Here is an 18,786-nt window from a genome sequence, read left to right on the forward strand (position 1 = left end):
CTCAGCATGACATTATATGGCCTGAATATCAATTTGGTCAGCTGGGGTCACCTGTCCCTGCTGTGTCCCCTTCCAGCCTCTTACCTATCTCTACCCTACTTGATGTGGGGGCAGAGTGAGAGTGCTGCTCAACAATAGCAGAAACATTGGTATATCAACACTGATTTAGTCAATCTAAAACACAGCACCATATGGGCTGCTACTAAGATAATTAACTCCATCCCAGCCAAACTCAGTGTACTCCATTTCCTTTACAATCTCCCTTCAGATTTATATGCATAGATATGATCCCCCCTGAGCTTTCTCTTCTCCAGGCTGAGCAGTCCCAGTGCTCTCAGCCTTTACTCATCAGAGATGATCCCATCCCTTAATCATCGTAGTAGCCCTTTGCTGGACTCTATTAATTCCGTATGTCTCTTGTACTGGGGAGCCCTGAACTGGACACCACAAGTCCAGATGTGGCCTCAACAGTGCGTAGCATAGAGGGGAAGGATCAATTCTGTGAACCTGCTGTCAACGTGCCTCCTAATGCAGCCCAGGCTGCCATTTGTCTTTACTGCAAGGGTGCATTACTGGCGCATGTTCTGCTTGGCATCTGCCAGACCCTCTAAGTCCTTTTCTGCAAAGCTGCTTTCCATTTGGGTGGCATCCAGCATATATTGGTGCAGGAGATATTCTTCCCCATTTGCAGGACTTTGCATTTCTCCTTGTGGGACTTCCTGAGGTTCATGTTGGTCCATTTCTCCAGCCTGTTGTGATTGCTCTGGATGGCAGCATAACCCTCTGGCATATCATCCACTCTTCTCAGTTTAGTCTTATCAGCCAACTTGGTGAGGGTACACTCTGCCCCACCATGCAGATCATTCATGATGGTGTTGAACAAGATTGGAAATGGTATTGACCCCTAGGGAACACCTCTATTTACTAGTTAGAACTAGACTTTGTGCCACTGATCATCACCCATTGGCCATTTCCCATTTGGGGAAACACAGACAATATTTGTTTTGCATAGATGTAGACAATGAAACTTCCCCAAAGTACTGTGAACTTACCGTGATGCTTTTAAGCCGTAAACAAAATCCCCACAAGCTTTAATGAAACATTCTGTGTCCACGACACATTGTAAGCATTCGTGCTCTTTCAGGTCTCTAAAATGGCCAACTATTGCCATTCCAGATCCCCTTCACTATGCCCCTAGCTACCAGTTGTTTCTCCAGAAAGATACAGATTTCCTTTTGGTCCTGTTGCCACAGCTGCCAGCACTCTGTGGATAGCTGAAATATACTTAGAGTGGCAAAAACACTGCTAGTACCTACAATTAGGCAGTGCAGTTACATATTTACACTCAAAAGGAAAGTAATCAGTTAAAAAGATCAGTTGGTTCAGTGTCTATAAGCAGACCATCCAGAGATGAGGACATCTTGGGGATCAAGGCGCATTTTAGCTTGTTTTTGTTCTGTCCCACTTGGTTGGAGAAGGGAAAGGTTGGTTTAAATTCTGCTCATGGCAACAAGGACTAACGGGTTACTCAGAGACTTGGTGTAAAACAGCAGCTTTTACTGGTCAATTTGCTTATTGCCATTGGTATGTGGCAAAGGAAAGGGGATTGGTAAACTTGGGTTCTTAAACACATGGCACAAGGAAACGGAAAACTTGAATTCTCAGGCTTCAGATGTAGGGATGTGTAAACTGGAGGTGTACGAGGAAATAGAGCGGGAAAGGATGAGAGGGATGCATTCACCCGGCTGGGCCCTGCACGGTCCAGCAGCGCAGCCGCCTCAGGCCGCGGGCGCCCACCTGAGCCTGCGGGCAACACCTTTTATATCCTCAGTCTCTGCCCAGCACTTTCCCTGTGGCAGGCCCTGGGTGTCGATGCGCTTGCACATCAGGCCTTGTGGAACACTCTCGAAATGAGTCGGGGGTGGTATTGGGGTCCGGCGTGTCCCCGGCCCCCGCCAGAACCACCTCCGAGTGACCGTGCCTCAGCCTACGCGACTCCCGCGCTGGGCTGTGGGCCCCGGGCAGTGCCAGCCACCACGGCAGGGCGCGCCCCTCCTGCCTGCCCTCCGGCCAGGCAGGAATGTCTATAGTCCCTCACACTTTTCACACAGTGTGATCGACAATTTTCTTAGAAGACGGAAAATTCTAACTCGTCAGTAAGTATCCAGACTGGCAGTGTTCTTCATTTGGGTCTCACATTAACCTCTTTCAGAGCTTCTGCAGTGCAGTCTGTACTGGGAAGCAATAGCTTAACTAGGAAGGAGAAAAGTTCAGCTCAGAGGTTGTGGAGGCTCTTCTGGAGGTAAGCCCTTTTCAGTCAGAGGTTATTTAATGAAAAGCTGAAGGAAGAGAAGAACTGGGAAGTTACGACATTTGACCTATTTTATTTCTTATGTGAGCAAACAGCCTTATCTAACCTGAAGCATTTTGCCTGTAAAATAAAATAATGAGTATTTTTTTCAATCAATAGTAATGATTCAGTACCTGAGGAGACACTGTGAATAGCTACCTGCTGTTGACTAGATGGACAAATATTGTGTAAATCATTTTATTGAAGAGTGCAGACATGAAAAACCCTTCATTTGCCGCCATGTCACATATATAGAGAATCATATAAATTGGAAAAGACCTCTAAGATCATCAATCCAACTGTTAATGCCAGACTACATCTACATGGTTTTTAAATGCTTCCAGGGATGTTGATTCCACCACCACCCTGGGCAACCTGTTTGAATGCTTGACCACCCTTTCAGTGAAGAAATTTGTCCTAATATCCAATCTAAACCTCCCTTGATGCAACTTGAGGCCGTTTCCTCTTGTTACCTGGGAGAAGAGACCTACCCCACCTCACTACAGCCTCCTTTCAAGTAGTTGTAGAGAACAGTAACATCTCCCTGAGCCTCCTTTTCTCCAGGCTAAACAACCCCTGTTTCCTCAGCTGCTCCTCATAAGACTTGTGCTCCAGACCCTTCACCAGTTTCATTACCCTTCTTTCTCAGGACACGCTTCAGCACCTCAGTGTCTTTCTTGTAGTGAGGGGCCCAAACCTGAACAGAGTATTCAAGGTGCGGCCTCATCAGTGCCGAGTACAGGGGGATGATCACTGCCCTAGTCCTACCAGCCACACTATTTTGGATACAAACCAGGATGCTATTGACCTTCTTGGCCTCCTGGGCACGTTGCTGGCTCATGTTCAGCCAGCCACCAACCAGCAGCCCCAGATCCTTTCCGGAAAGGCAGTTTTCCAGCCCATCTTCCCCAAACCTGTAGCGTTGTGTGGGGTTGTTGCAACCCAGGTGCTGGACCTGGCATTTCTCCTTGTTAAACCTTATACAATTGGCCTCGGCCTATCTGTCCAGCCTGCCCAGATCCCTCTGCAGGCCCTTCCCCCTCAAGCAGATCAGCACTCCCTCCCAACTTGGTGTTGTCTGCAAACTTACTGAGGGTGCACTCAATCCCCTTGTCCAGGTCATTGATAAAGATATTAAACAAGACTGGCCCCCATACTGAGCCCTGGGGAACATCATTTGTGACCAGCTCCCATGGTGGTAACACCATTCACCACCACTCAGGCTCAATCATCCAGCCAGCTTTTTACCCAGTGTAGAGTACATCTGTTCAAGCCATGAAATATAGAATATCGATCTTGACGCAAAGTCCTTTTTTACCTACAAAGACTTTGAGCTGCAAAATATTGATAAAATACATTTGCTTTTGGATATAATGAGGTTTTGAGCTCTTACTCCATTAATAAAATAATACCTTATTTGGAATAGAAAATTTTCCTCTGAATTTACAGTTTGTGTTTCCCTAAATGTTAATATGCTTCCCTTGATTCTGAATAATGTGTAATTCCTTTTGTTTAATTCTTGCTCCACATGTCTTAATTCTCCAAAATGTCCAAATTGTTTGGCTTGGATTCTCTATATCACCATTATAATTGCTACCTGCATGTATTTTTCAAATTTACAAATTACGGAATGCAGGATTAGGGTAGGGATTGGTGAATTCAACAGTATTTCTTTGGTGCCATAGGTGCTGTTGTGTTGTTGCTGTTGCTGTGAACAATAACAAACAAATCTGCTATGCAGTTTTGTGTTTGAGCCTTTAAACGTCTATTCACAAACTAGATTGTTGTCACAGTAAATGAACAGTCACTTTAACTGCCATTTTATAAATTAACAAAAAATTTTAGAACTGACTGATAACAGTAATGAATTTGCTTCTCAGTCTTCCTCAGACTGTTAAGAAAAATGTTGTTATGACACGGTTTGGTTTGCATGCTCTAAGTTAACGGATATAAACAATTATTTTACTTAGACTGTTTAAAACCAGAAAAGAAACCTTAAACATGATGTTACATTAAGTCTGAAAATGTTTGATTTCCATTGGTAAACCAAAAATCTCTTAATTTCTTTAATGTATTTATCTATTTGATTTTGTAACTACAATGTTTTTTTCCTACCACAGGTTTTGAGCTTTCACATTGTGAGGACCCTGGTGTGCCACAGTTTGGATATAAAATCAGTGACCAAGGCCATTTTGCTGGAAGCACCATAATTTATGGATGCAATCCAGGTTACACGCTCCATGGAAGTAGCCTTCTGAAGTGTATGACAGGGGAAAGAAGGGCATGGGACTATCCTTTGCCATCATGTATTGGTATTAGACTCTTATTTTTCATTTTTTGCTTTACTTAAACTATTATCTGAACATAAGAAAGAAAGAAAATTGTAAGGATTTTTAGATCTATGTGAAATCTGATCTATATGTATACAGATCTATTTACACATACACTTACAGATTTCTCTGCATAGATCTCATCTAAGTCTATTTGAATGGTGGTGTCTTTTTGAGATTTGAAAAAGATAGTAATTATTAAACATTCGTGCATACTGAAATTCCTAATACATGAAAAAATATTTATAGTCAGCAAATAGTCAACATAAAAAAAGACAGCATAATCAGAAAACCAGGACCATATATGTCTTACGAGGGGTTGTAAAATTAGTAATTTTTTTCCTAATTGTGTCTAAATATCATTAGGCTAGAAATTTTTTCATCTATTCACATATAAATATTGTAAAATAAATAAAAAGAAAAAATACTAAGACATATGGAGTTGTATTTTTGTCACTTGGTTTCTGTTATGTAGCTGTGATGAATATAACAATATTATACACTTTATTACAGTATTACAATAACTTTATAAGCTGTGCAGGTACCTACAGGCTCAAGTTCTTCCATGGGAGAGAGAAAAGAAGACAAGAATTAAATATTCTAGTAATTTTCTTATTTTTTATCTCCTTTTTGAGAAAATTGGGATTGAGTGAGTAGAGGAAGCAAGGGGTGAAATGCAGCTTGTGCTTAGATTTAATTTTGACAGATAACTGTGCTTTGGCATGTCTTTATCAAGACACAGGTTTTGCACTGCCACCACACTCTTTGTGAAAACTACATTATAATTATTCAAAAATGTTTTGTATAGGTAAATCTATTTAGAATGTGAATCAGTCTTTGGTGTAAACTTGCTGAATTTTAAATTAACTTTATTGAAAACATATCTATTAGCCTGATATTCACAGGGAGATAATTTATCCATCCAGTTCAGAATACCATATATTTGTATGTATTGCTCTTCATTAAGCAAACAAAAGTACATTGATGGTGTCATTTAAATGAGCTTAGACATTTTTTTTATTGATTTTGTTTATATTAGTTAGGTATTTCTCCAGCCAAGTAGTAAAAAACGTTACTTGCATCCAGAGTGTGTAAAGCTGTTGTCTGTATCAGCAGTAGTATCCATCCCAGGCTGGGATATTTATAGGTTTGTTTAAATAGATTTAAAAAGAATTTTAATTAAAACAAGTGAATTTTTGTATAGATAAGTTTCAGAGGTCAAAATGTTTTTGAATGCCAATTGTAAATAATGATCTTGCATTCCAAATACCTTCTGATTTTTCATGTTAATTAAGGATCATTGCAGATGCCTTAAAATTCTCCTAAAAATAGGCGGTACAAATCTTATAAAATGTTTTAGGTATCAGTTTATGTCTTCCTGGGCTGAAAAATATATAGTAAAAGATTAATGAAGTCTTAGTAATAGTACAGCATGAGGAAATTGGCAAGAAGGAAACCAGGAAGCAGAAGAGCAGTTAAGAAAGGTACAAGATCACAAGAAAAAGTATGCTCAGATTAGCAATGTTCCTCAAAGAAAACAAAATTGCATCACAACAGCTTTTGTATAGGACTGAGACTTCTTTCAGATATCTCTTTAATATGTCTAAATAAAAGCCTGAGTCTGAACACTTCTTACTCATCCATGATCAAAAATCAGGTTTTGATACTTTAAATTCGGTAATGAATTAAATTTAAGGAGGTGAAGATGAATCAGCAGTTAAACTATCCTAACATTCCTGGTTTATAGGAATCCCTTCAGTGTTCACTTTTAGTTAGAATCAGATTGAAACGAAGCTTCTTTGCTATGGAAGGAAATTGAAAAAAACCCGACACTGATGCCCTTTATTTCCAGAGTACTTGTTTATGAGTCAGGTAGGTGTATGCACTCAAGTTCCGTGCTTACAAGAACTTGGTCTAAGCCCACCACAAGATCTCTTAGAGTCTATAGATTATTCATGCAGACCCCAAGAATCTGTGAAAACAGTGATGCTTTGCATGAAACATTTTAGGTTGGAATGTACAAATAAAATTATTTCCTTAATATTTATGAGCAACATAGGTCAACAGACACTTTAACTTGCTGCTACTATCAGAAATTGGCTTTAAAATGCTACTGTTCTTGTTTTGGTCTCTTTTATGGAAGAATGTGAGACTTGACAAGACAATAGAAAAACTTTTCTCAAGCAGTTGTAGTAATCATAAAATTCAAATGTGGTAAATGTTACAATACAGCATACTGTCTATGGTATTGCAGGAAGAAATGTAGTATAATATATATTTCCTGTAACTTGACAGCCTTAGAATAATTTTTAGCATTGACACAGGCAAAATTAAGGTTCTTAGGTTTGTCTTAAAGTAGGCAATCTGGAGATGTAAGATAAAAAGGATTTTGTGCTGTTACATCTGACTGCAACCTGGGAGGAGAATGCTTTCTGAGAAGTCACCACTTGCACAGCTGATTCAGCAACCAGCAAAACTGGGGAGCTGGAAGCTTGCTGGAGAGGCAGAAATAAGCCACTGGGAAGAGAGAGGGAACCTTTAAAAATCATAACAAAAAAGCAAACTGGTTACCCTCTGTGAAAATTAGGAATTATAAACTTGTAGTTGTTCAGTGGTTCTTCATGCAATGTAATTAATTTTAAATTTAATTATGTTTGTAGTGAGGAATTTTTTTCTTTTTAGTCTACTATATTTATATCTTTACTGGAAGAATAGTAGACCGTTACCCTCTGAGTTGAATAATTGTGAAAGATATTTTTTTAAAGAGTCTTTCAGAATTAACCAATTGCCAAAGTGCTTTAAAAAGATGAAAGACCACTTGTCTCAGCAAATTTACTTTTATTGTCAGAAAATCCATCAAGAGTAACATTTCAATTATATTTTGTCATGAAACTCATAGACCATAAGGTAATAAAGCTAAATATTTTACGTGATATTAAATCAAAATAAAACTACATTGTAACTATACCAAGAGATCTAATCACAGCATTATTTTGGCTTTGCACTTCACAAGAGAGAAAGCATTAGAGGGACTTTAAAAGGAAGGAAAGTAAAATAGGAAAGCTTTAAAGGTCTCAGGGATCTACATTAAAAAAAATCAGGTTTTCTCAAAGATTAGGTATTGCTATTATGAAATATTCACTTTTGCCAAATGACTGGCTAAGGCTGTCTAAAAGAGACCTACTTACTTACCCTCTGTTATCCTCCAAGAAATACTACAGCTTCACTGTGACGACAAGTTTTGCTTAAGAAGTTTTATAAGCTTTTTTCCCAGGCTGAAAGGCTGATTTTTTTTTTTTTTCTCTGAATAGCCTGCTTTTATGTAGTGTGTTTCCTCTCTCTCTCACTCCTTTTTTTTTAATTTTTTTTTAATTTTTTTTTCATACTTACTGATTTATTTAGTTTTCTTGATTTAACTCTGTTGCTTTAGAGTGACATGGTGTTCTTGGTTTGTTTCATTTTGGCAAGTAACAATCCATATTCCTTTCATTACACGTTTTCTAAATATTATGTTCTGTTCCAAATTGTTAGAAAAACATAGGTGCCAAAGGCAAATACAAAAATATTCAAATAAAACCACTTTTACAGGTTCTTTTCCTAATGCACTTCAAGTCCTTATATAATGTCTTACAATCTAGGGCATACAATCAGTTTAGTTATGTTATCCAGCAAGAGAATAGGTGTATAAATTGATAGCTCAAGTGACTAGTTGGAAGACTATTGTTAATGAATTACAAATAACACATTACATATTGGTGTTTTTTTTTATTTTTTTTTTTTTTTATTAGCTGAATGTGGAGGCCGTTTTAAAGGAGAATCATCAGGAAGAATCTTATCTCCTGGCTATCCTTTTCCCTATGACAATAATCTGCGCTGCATGTGGGTGATTGAAGTAGACCCAGGAAATATTGTCAGGTACTGAAAACAAATCCTAGAATTCTAAAAAATCTTTTTGGTTATATAATAACCAAATCTTACCTGTACAGTTGAGGGGGAAAAAAAAAAAAAGGGTTTAGAAAGGATTTAGTGTTTTTTAGTGTTTAAAATTTAAGATGCAAGTCAAGACCTGTGTTTTTGGCATTCTGACTTTGAAAATGTAGGTTTGTGTTGAAACTATCTATTTTTCAATAAATGCTGATGCAGATCAGTCCTTAAAATTCGTTATAGTTTTAATGCCAAAGTTGTGAGACTGAGCATATACAAACTGCTAGAGTAAGCAGAACTGTTTAGTGGAAGAGTTTGTATTTAAACAAAACCCAAAATATGCTGCATTTCAGTAGCTCTTTGTAGTTAGACAGTTATTCACACTATATCACTAACTGCATGAGTGTACAGTTCTATTTAACTTGTTTTAATGAGAATGTGATACATAATGTTGTCTTAAGAAAAATAAAACTATTTTCTGAAAATACTGTGTGGATACTTATAGATTATTTGAATAGCTAAAATTATATGTTATTTTGTCTAGACAAATTGTTAGGGTTTTTTCTTTCAAATGCATTTCTGTATTGGGCTTTTACTTACCCAATGGTAAAGTATGAAACATTGTGGCACCCTTGGAAAACAAAGTTTGTTTATTTGATTTAATTTTGTCATTAAAAAATTGTTCTTGAGTAATATGAAAGCTGACAAGAAAATCATGGTTTTCTTTCAGCCTCCAGTTTCTTGCTTTTGATACTGAGGCATCCCATGACATTCTAAGAGTTTGGGATGGTCCACCTGAGAATGAGATGTTACTCAAAGAAATTAGTGGATCCCTTGTTCCTGAAGGCATTCACAGTACACTCAACATAGTAACTATGCAGTTTGACACCGATTTTTATATCAGCAAATCTGGATTTGCCATACAGTTTTCAAGTAAGTAGATGAATTTAATTTTATTTTTTTTCTTTTCTTCTTATAAGGTAGTTCACTCAGACATAATTTTAGTGCCAGGAACAACTGAAATAATTGACAGCATTTCTGACTTTGTTAGGGAAAGAATTGGCTCAGACTTACACATATGCTGTAAAGCTGTATTTTTATCTTTAAAAAAAAAAAAAAAAGAAAAGAGAAAAAAAAACACAACCAAAAAAACCCAGCCAACACCCCCCCACCCCCCCCCCCCAAAAAAAAAAAAAAAAACACCAAAAAACCCAAACCCAAAACAACAAATCACACCCTTTGCTAGTTTGGATTTGTTTCAAGGGCAGCTGGGGCAGTGCCAGAATACTCATAATTATGACTGGTCTTTTTCACAAAGGAGGTGATGTAGGCATGTTAAAGCCTCCACCCTTGTCTAATCAATAAGAGTTTCTGCTTTCAGAGACATCTGTGCAGAGTTCTTACTCCTGCTGTGCTTGTATAGGATGAAATGGGAAATAACACTACAGGAACAGCGGTGTCCTCCCTGTTGCCTTCTAGCACTATTTCATCTTATTACAGGCAGCATGATGACAAATCTAAACAGTTACTTAACTGTTATTAAATCCCTTTAGACATTTTTAGTGCCAAAATGGAAGAAATCATTGTGTGAGACTCATTTTGACCTTTTTTTTCTGGTCAGTGATTTTTTTTTTTTTTTTCAAGATTAGCGATATCTAAACAAAATATACTTTTATTTATCAGTAGCAATGTTTCTAACATGGGTTGGCAAAGCATTTCTTAATGAAAACAATACTTATCTTCTTGTGCTTCCTGAGCTTGGTGGTTTTATTAGCCCTTGTTTTCCCTTATCCTCATTCTTTCTATGTGTATGACAAATACATGTGCACACAGTAATTTGAAGGAAGAACGAGCATGTAAATGAGACAACAAAGTGAAATACGTTTAGTTTGTAGTGAACGTGTGCCTCTGTTCCATCTGATGTTTTTTGAACCAATGAACAGTTTTTATTTCCTTGGCTCCAAGATATTTTTTGCAATTTTACCACCTTACCCCAGTCCAGAGCCTGTTTGGAAGATTTTCACATACATACTTTCTAGAGGAAAAAGTTTGATGCAGATTAGGAATGGAGTTGCAAGGAAAAATGAAGGGGACATAGAAGTAAAGCCATAAAGCAGCTACTGATGTACTTCCAGTGCTTTACCTGAAAAGAGGTTTTAGATTTTCATCTGAAAGAAGAGGTATTTTATTTAATATACCATGTTTTTGCGGTCTGTTGAGATCTAATGATGACAGTTTGAAGGATCCATGAAGTGTTAACTGCCTCAGCATTTCTCTTACTCTTCAGTCGAACGTTCACAAAATCACTCAAATATTTGGTGTTGCACAATTTGGGTTTATATTCCTTATTAGAATTGCAGAGACACCCCCCACCCCACCCACCCCAAACCGAAGATTTTAAAAATAATGTATAGCTAGCTACAGAACCACAAATACACTGTTGCTGTATGGACATGTTATTTTACTAAGCAGAATGAAATACATTTGAGGAGATGGAAGGCAGAAAAAGATACTTCTGTGCAACTTTGTTTCAAGTTTTCCTATAATTTCTTTGAGTCTATAATGTTGTCTGAGTGAAACAGATGGTGTCTACATACTTTAGCTACAGTGTAATTAACAAACAGAAAGCTCCCGCAGGGGAGGTATCTGCTTAAACTTTCCTCTTGCCATTTCAAGAAATTGGGTATGAGTATTTAACTGGATTATTGGCCCTTTTACCTCAAGAGGGATGTTATTCAATGACAACAGATATTTTATGTTCACACCTTTCTAATACCTTCATTGATTTATTATTTATATTATTATTTTCTTAATCTTTAATCTAAAAATCTGTTTCTAAAAAGTGATTTAACCTTCTCATCAGTTCCTTACAGTTTATCTTATTTTATGAACTGTTCATACACAATTCTGCATCTGTCATTTATTTAATAAGTGAAAATATTCTCCATTGATAATGTGATATAATTTGATTTTGATTCCTTTACAAATCATCCAATATATACAGAAAATTAATTTTTATCTGTTAACATAAATTATAGGTGAGGTAGCATCCTTCACCAAATTAAAAGGGGGGTGGGGGGAGGGGAGACAAGGGGATGAAAGACTAGAAAAGCTGAAATGTTGTATAAATAATAGAAAGAAATTTATAATTTAATTAGTATTAAGTATTACAGCTGGTACTATTAGAATTGCCTCTATCTAGGGCCTCTGGACATAATCCTTTACAAGGCATCAAAGTTGTTACAAATATTGTAAAAAATTAGGGAATAAGAAGGAGAAGAGTTAAGATATTTTATTGCCCATTGCCTGAATTAGTCTGTTTTGATTGTTTCTTTTTGTTTCCTTCACTTCTGGGGGAGAAAAAGGCAAAGCAGGGGGGAGGGATGGGAGAGGATGGATGGACACACACATAGGGGCTTTGTTATCTGAAATAGTAGAACTATTTCCATGATTTTAACATTCATAATCTATTTCCATAAGTAATTAATATGAAGGAAACTGTTTATTTTAAGCTGAACTTCTAAGGAATACTGCAGACTTTTGTGGTTGAGAAGTTGGTTAAATTGGTACTATTGTGCATTACTCTGAGAGGGAGAAGAGAAAGTGATGAATTTGGTATGAAATAAGGGAGGTCAGACTGCTCGTGCTTCTGTACTTTACACCACAATCAAGGATCTAGGACTACTGAAAGTACAGCTTATTTTATACATCTTATGTGTACAAAGAAATAAATGCCAATAATCATGACTTCACAACTCATCACTAGGCAGAGCAGACCTTTGGTCTAGTGTTGTCTATGATGTGCAGTGTATCCTTTTCTTGTTGTACATCTGCAAACCCTGACTATGGAATTCTTCATATAAACACTAAACTTTTTCACTTCCTGTGGTATCCTTTGAGATGACAGTGAAGGAGCACAACAGAAGGCAGAACCCACAAAGCCTGAAAATCAAAGTACAGAAAGATGCGTAATAAAGCAGAATATTTTTTAAAAAATAAACATATTTTAATAATATATATGTTATTTATTTATATATTTAAAATTAAAAAAATAAAATAATTTTTTTAAAGTGCATATGTGTATATACATGTAAAAGAAAAGTAAGAACCTCTGGGGATTCAACAGCAGGATTACAATGTGAGGATTTTGAAACATGTCTAAATGGGATGAATGGATTTCATAATGTAGGTAGAGAACAGGTAACAGAGGTCTTCCCGTAAATTGGGAGGAGGATGCGAGGTTGACAACAGGCCACAAGCAATGTGCAAACAAGAAGTACCTGTTCATGTTTTCTTTGAACTACCAGAGACAGAGCATGAAAAGCCTAATATTTACCGGAAAATCACCAGAGAAATCAGCAGTAACTTCATTTAGTTAGTAAATTCTGCACAAAATAGAAAATTAGACCTTCAAGAAAAGTGCAGGGGAAAAAGAAGGGAACAAGCATGTATTTGCCAGCAGCACAAGTGATATATCACAGGGTCAGGCAGAGGTATTAAGCCTAATGAAACATATAAAGTGCAAAAAATTGGGTGATAATAAATTGTGTGTGCTTAAAATAATCTTTTTGGTTCCTTTAATGTGCATGAAGTGTGTATTATCAGATCAGATCCTACTGAAGTTGATGAGATTATTCCCATAGATCTCAGGGGCCTTTGAATCTGGTATTGCAGGGAAGTTTCGTCTTTGTTAATGTTAACAGTTCAGGTGCCATTTATCATTTATGCAGAAAGGAAGGACCTGTATTCATCTTCCTTAGGTTGTTATTTCACCGTTAATAGCTGCACTACTGAGTCAGTGTTGCAGACTTCATTCTGTTCAGCCTAAGTGTGCGGTCACATTTCTGACTAACTAAACAGAATACAAGATAGAGCATTTTTTGTGCTTTATAAGGCAACTAGTACGGAACTAACCTGTGAATATGTTTTGAGTATTTAGCAGCTTTTCTGTAAATACTTGCTCCTGCAGTACTTTATATCATGTGACAGCATTTTCTTGTATAACAGTATATGCCTTAAAATCCTTGGATTTACTCTAATGTCAACCTATAGCTGTCCCTCCTTATTTTAAAACTGGGTGAATAGCCCTTTGGAGTTACTTGTCTGCTAGACTACAGAAAAGGGCTAGAAAAATTGTGTCAGATACCTACCTGGATGGCTTAAGTTTGGCAATATTAATTTCCAGTCTAGAATTACACTGCATGATATTCCTTACTTTGATTACCTTTAATAATTAAATGCTTACAAGTCAGCTTTCTATATTGATGTTTAGTGCTGATTTACAGCCGCACTGTTTTCTAAATGTTCTATGTTTGATTTTGTTTGTTTGTTTGTTTTCTTGGGGTGGTGGCGGTGTTTGGTTTTGGTGGGGGTTTGTAGTTTTTTTTTTTGTTCAAAGAAAGACGTATTCACCACAGTCTCATTTAGGAAGATTTTTTTTTTACAATGAATACTCTCTGGGGTGTGGTTGGGTGGTTTTTTTTCCCATTTTCTAGTAATAGAGCACTCTACTTCTGACACGTTTAACCTGAAGGTGATTTGAGAATGGAAGTGGGGATTTTAGCTGTTTTCTTTCTCAGAGTGTTTTTTACTAGCACTGCTCATATAGGTATCATATTTTAACATAACTTCTTCCCTTTTTTGAAATCAGTAAGATAGGATTTATTTTTCCTCATGTCTATTCCATAACAGAACCAGTTTTTAATCAAAAATGTTTTCATACTTGGGTTTTCTGATTTCTTTCAACTTTGAGAGGAGTCCTTTGAATTTAGAGATTTCAAGGTTACTATTTTTCTATCAGAAATAACTGTGAATGTTCACACTTCTAAATTTAGTCAAGCAGTTTTTGTTTTGCTTGGCTGGGAGTGGTGTTGGGGTGTTCTTGTGTTTTGTATATAGATGTGAAAGAAAAGTAATAACCTCTGGGGATTCAACAGCAGGATTACAATGTGAGGGAGGTTTTGTGTGTGTTTATTTTTTTTTAATTAGTTTTTGGTTTTGTTTTTAACGTCAAGAGGCTTAAATGAAAGAAGCCATCGACTAAATTTCTTCTATCAGTTGTTGCCTTTCTTCTAACTAGCAGATATTTTTCAAAGGAGTAACCACTTATGGGTCTCTCAATGGAAAAATGTTATTCCTGTCACAGGTTTGTAAGTGACATTAACTGCTCAGTAGCTATTATCTTTTAGTGCAGTAGTATGTAGGATATGTCTATTTTATGCAGGCAAACACTATGAGTTAATGCTTCCATGTAAAATGCCCTAGTAATGGCTAGTAGCTAGAAAGCTGGAATTATAATATAGATAGCTGAAACAGTAAGGAACTGTTGAAAGAAACAGGTTAATTTATAAGAGCTTTTGAAATTTTAAGTAAATAGTCCTCTTGGTCACATCACCATAAAAATAACTTATTTTAATTAGATTGAAGGTTAAACTTCCTTAATTTAAACACCATGCAACATAATATGGACAAACCCCTGTGATTTCTATCAATGCAAAGCCTACTCACTTGCCCTAAATTTACAGATATATAATTGAAAATAGTACTTGTCTGACTTCTGACATGGCATTTCAGAAAGCTCAAGCTATTTTGGTTCCAAACTGAGAATGTCATGTGCCTCAGATTAGTGTTTTAAGTATTTCAATTTTGTATGTGTGTCATCCATTCTTTGAATCTCAAAAATCTGCTGCTATGTTTTCTGTTTAAGCAATACAAAGTTGAATGCTCTGCTTTAGGTTTCTCAGAAAAAATACATAATTTTGGTAGGTCATTTCATTTGCAAACAAAATTTATTACAGATCTTTATAATTGTCTATAAACCAAAATAAATTTAGAAGTGCAAAAAAATCTTTATGTGGAAACATGATGTTATCAATGAAACTATTTTTTTATTTCAGAAAAAGTTCTCTTTAATTTCCTCATAATTTTTTTCTCTTCATTAAATCCAGTCTCTTTCATTAAATTCTTTAAAGTTAACGATTGATAGAAATACTGTACAAGACAGTCAAATGTTTCTATAGTAATATGTTTGTACAAATCTTTGAAAGTATTCCAGCTAAGATACTTTGAAGGTTTAATTAATAGCGTGTACTTTATCTTCCATTTTGTGTTAGTCAGTAAAAAATACAGTCAAAGGTATACGGGCTACACTATTTTGTGTAACAGTTGTCTTCTAGCAGCTGTAACATCAGTAGAAGGACATTACAATTTGGTCTGTATCCATATATGTATGATTTTAGTCACAGTAGCAAATTAGAGAATGAGGGGATAAGGGAGCCTGATCATCAAGTAGTAGCCTGCGCTTAATATTACAGCTTGCCTCTTTAAGCTCCTTTGAGACCAAAATTATGTGCCTTGATTGACTGCATAAGGAGTATAATTGCCATGGAGCTTTCCCTTCCCTGCATTTCCATCACTACCAATAAGTGAGCAAAACTGCATGAGGCCAAGACTTGCTACTCATTGTCTTCCATATACAAACAAGCATCTCACAAACCACTTGTAGAGATTTTACCCTGAAAATCAGTATCTGCTTTCATACGCTATGTTGGTTATTCAACAGTTCTTTTTTGCTATCTTAGATAGAATTACAGGCAAACTGAAGTGTGACATACAAATTCATCAGCTGAGGTTTACAGGATTTATTTTTATGAAACCATGTAAAGGTGACATTTTGCATCTTTAAATGTATGTGAAGCTCATCCTGCCTCATTGAAATATCTTCTTACAATATGTTTTGCATTTAGGAAAGTAATATTGAGCTGGTTTTGCAGTATTCTCCAAAAAGGCATCTTGTTAAGTATTTGCTATAAAAAACAGAAGTAAGCAGTGTACAATTGACATTCAGTCATAAGACTGGGGAAACCATTTTCCAATGGTAAACAAATGAGATTCTATAGTTATTCTGCCCTGTGTGTCTCATGGACAAATTCTGGTATTGCATTAATGCTACTTTAGAGATGGATTTTCTGTTAGTAATTTTCAGTATCAGTAGTTTCTTTCATTTATGATTCATGTGCCATCCTTTATAGATATACACAGGCACACATATGCATGCACACGCACATATGATGGGCTCTTTTCTGCAAGTACAGATACATCTTCAGGACTGTTATTCTTTTTCTACAATTATTACAGTTGAATGCATAAATGTACAGGAGAGACAGATATTTAAAGATTTATCTTCTGTTTCTCGAGGGCCTTATGCATCTTATTCTCACTTATGCATCTTTTGTTTTCAGTCAATGCATGGTTGAAGTGTGTTTTCTATTGTATGTAATCCATATCATAGGAAAGAATGATGTTTTGGAAGTTTTATTGCCAGCTTGTGATGGAATAAACATAACACAAAGAAGTATCCAGAAAGAACTAATATTTTGGGAGAATGGCCAAAACATACTTATATAAGTGAAATTTCTTGAAGGCATATTAGACTAGGTTTACACTTGATCAGTGATACTTTTTAATGTTCTGTAAATTATATTGCTGCCTTTCAAAAAGCTTTCACTATTGGAATCCAGAGCCTCTTTTTCAAGCCATAATTCTTTCAAATTCTGTATATGGATTTTACATCCCATATACATCTTCTAACTTCAGTTTTCAGCAAAGTTCTTTACATGGGGGTTTCTTCCAAGTTTGTCGGCTCATTGGCTGTTCCTACTTTCCCTCTTACCTCATTCCTGGCTAGGGGTGGGTGTTTTGTAACATAGTTAAATTAAAGGGAGATTACTGCTGCTATTTTATTGCTATAGAAATATTTCTTTTTTTCTTAAAAGCATTCCAGTAATTTGCCTAATCTCATAAACTACAGACCTAGCAAAGACATTTGACTGAAGGAATGCTCATCTTTCATTCTTCTATATATGACTGTGGAAAATATTATTTGTAGACTGGTAACTGGCTGGTTACTGGCTGGACACATTCAGACATGCAGTCAGAGATGTAATTCATTTATATAGAGGAATTTTTAAACCTTGCAAAAGAAAATTAAAATAAAAATCAGATCTTTATTCTTTATATTCCTATTGTTGTTTTGGGACGGTATAATCTGTATAATGAGACTAAAGAAAACAGAAGCTGTTTTCTGACAGTGTACTGTAACTTTTTTCAAATGACCATGGTATAATGCTTTCCTAAAGCAAAAATTTTAGTTAACAAAGATCAGGGTAATGACATTCAAGTATGTGGACACAATGTTACCAAATAAAGAGGCCAATTCTATATAAATGTATCAATGAACAATGTAATGTTCAATTACATTACAAAAAAGAAAAAAAAATTAACCAAAACAATTGAAGCAAAAAATCAACAAAAGCTGAATACTTCAGACAGATTAAACATCATCTTACTTTACCAGGTCTCAGGAGCTCCAAATTCGGCCCTATCTTTAACAACACCCCAAATATTAATAGTTTTGAAACTTCAGGTTTATAATGCATATATACAATTTGTAATACTAAAAGACAAAATAGAAAATTTAACTTTTAAGATAGAAGCAATCTCCCCATCTTCTCAGAGCATTTCAGTTCACTGAGACTGCAAAATCAAGAACAAGGCAAATCAGCAGTGCTGTTCTCTGTTTTACAACTGTATCCTTAAGAGTTGCAACAGAAAAGGTTGCACACTATTCTGTAAAGAATTAAACAGATATGTTTTTGCTCAGACCACCTTTTTTTCTTTTCAGTACAAAGACTAAAAACCAGATGATCATTGGTAAGATTTCCCAAGACATGAGAAGCCCTTGTGTGTGTTCCAAGATCCTGATGATTGCTTCTTTCTGAGAACCTATTTCTGTTTGTTTATTCATAAACATAATGAATAAACACATAAAGAAATATGCCAGCTGAAATAGAGGTAGATCTGGTATAAAAAGCTTAAAAAACACTATAGTTAAACAAACAAACAAACAAACAAACCACAAACCCCAAAACATGCAATCTACATGAAATTAAGATTTTCAAAACACTTTTCCCCAGCTAGAAGGCATTGCCAGCATGATTAATGATTACATATTGTCACAGTATCTATTTTCTGGTGAGTTCCAGCAATTATCTGAAACCATATGTCAATTAATTTATTTGGGACTGGGTTTCATACTCAGTGCCAAAGCTATGAGCAAATGTTTCCGGTATAATAGATGTTCAGAACTGAAGAGTTCATATTTATGGAAAAAGAGACTTTCTT

At 36.0% G+C, this 18,786-nt stretch overlaps 1 protein-coding gene across 2 annotated transcripts in view; it reads left to right on the top strand.

Annotated features, from left to right (window-relative positions):
* The window catches only part of CSMD3 (CUB and Sushi multiple domains 3), a 720,137-nt gene that overhangs the window by 478,927 nt on the left and 222,424 nt on the right, over nucleotides 1–18,786 (top strand). For both annotated transcript variants that reach the window (XM_037381737.1, XM_037381738.1), the window contains 3 exons: nucleotides 4,471–4,662; nucleotides 8,469–8,595; nucleotides 9,335–9,537. In XM_037381737.1, the coding sequence (XP_037237634.1) occupies nucleotides 4,471–4,662; nucleotides 8,469–8,595; nucleotides 9,335–9,537 (522 nt within the window). The remainder of the gene's footprint in view (nucleotides 1–4,470; nucleotides 4,663–8,468; nucleotides 8,596–9,334; nucleotides 9,538–18,786) is intronic.

This window comes from Falco rusticolus, chromosome 3, assembly GCF_015220075.1.
Source record: "Falco rusticolus isolate bFalRus1 chromosome 3, bFalRus1.pri, whole genome shotgun sequence".
NCBI classification, from domain to species: domain Eukaryota; kingdom Metazoa; phylum Chordata; class Aves; order Falconiformes; family Falconidae; genus Falco; species Falco rusticolus.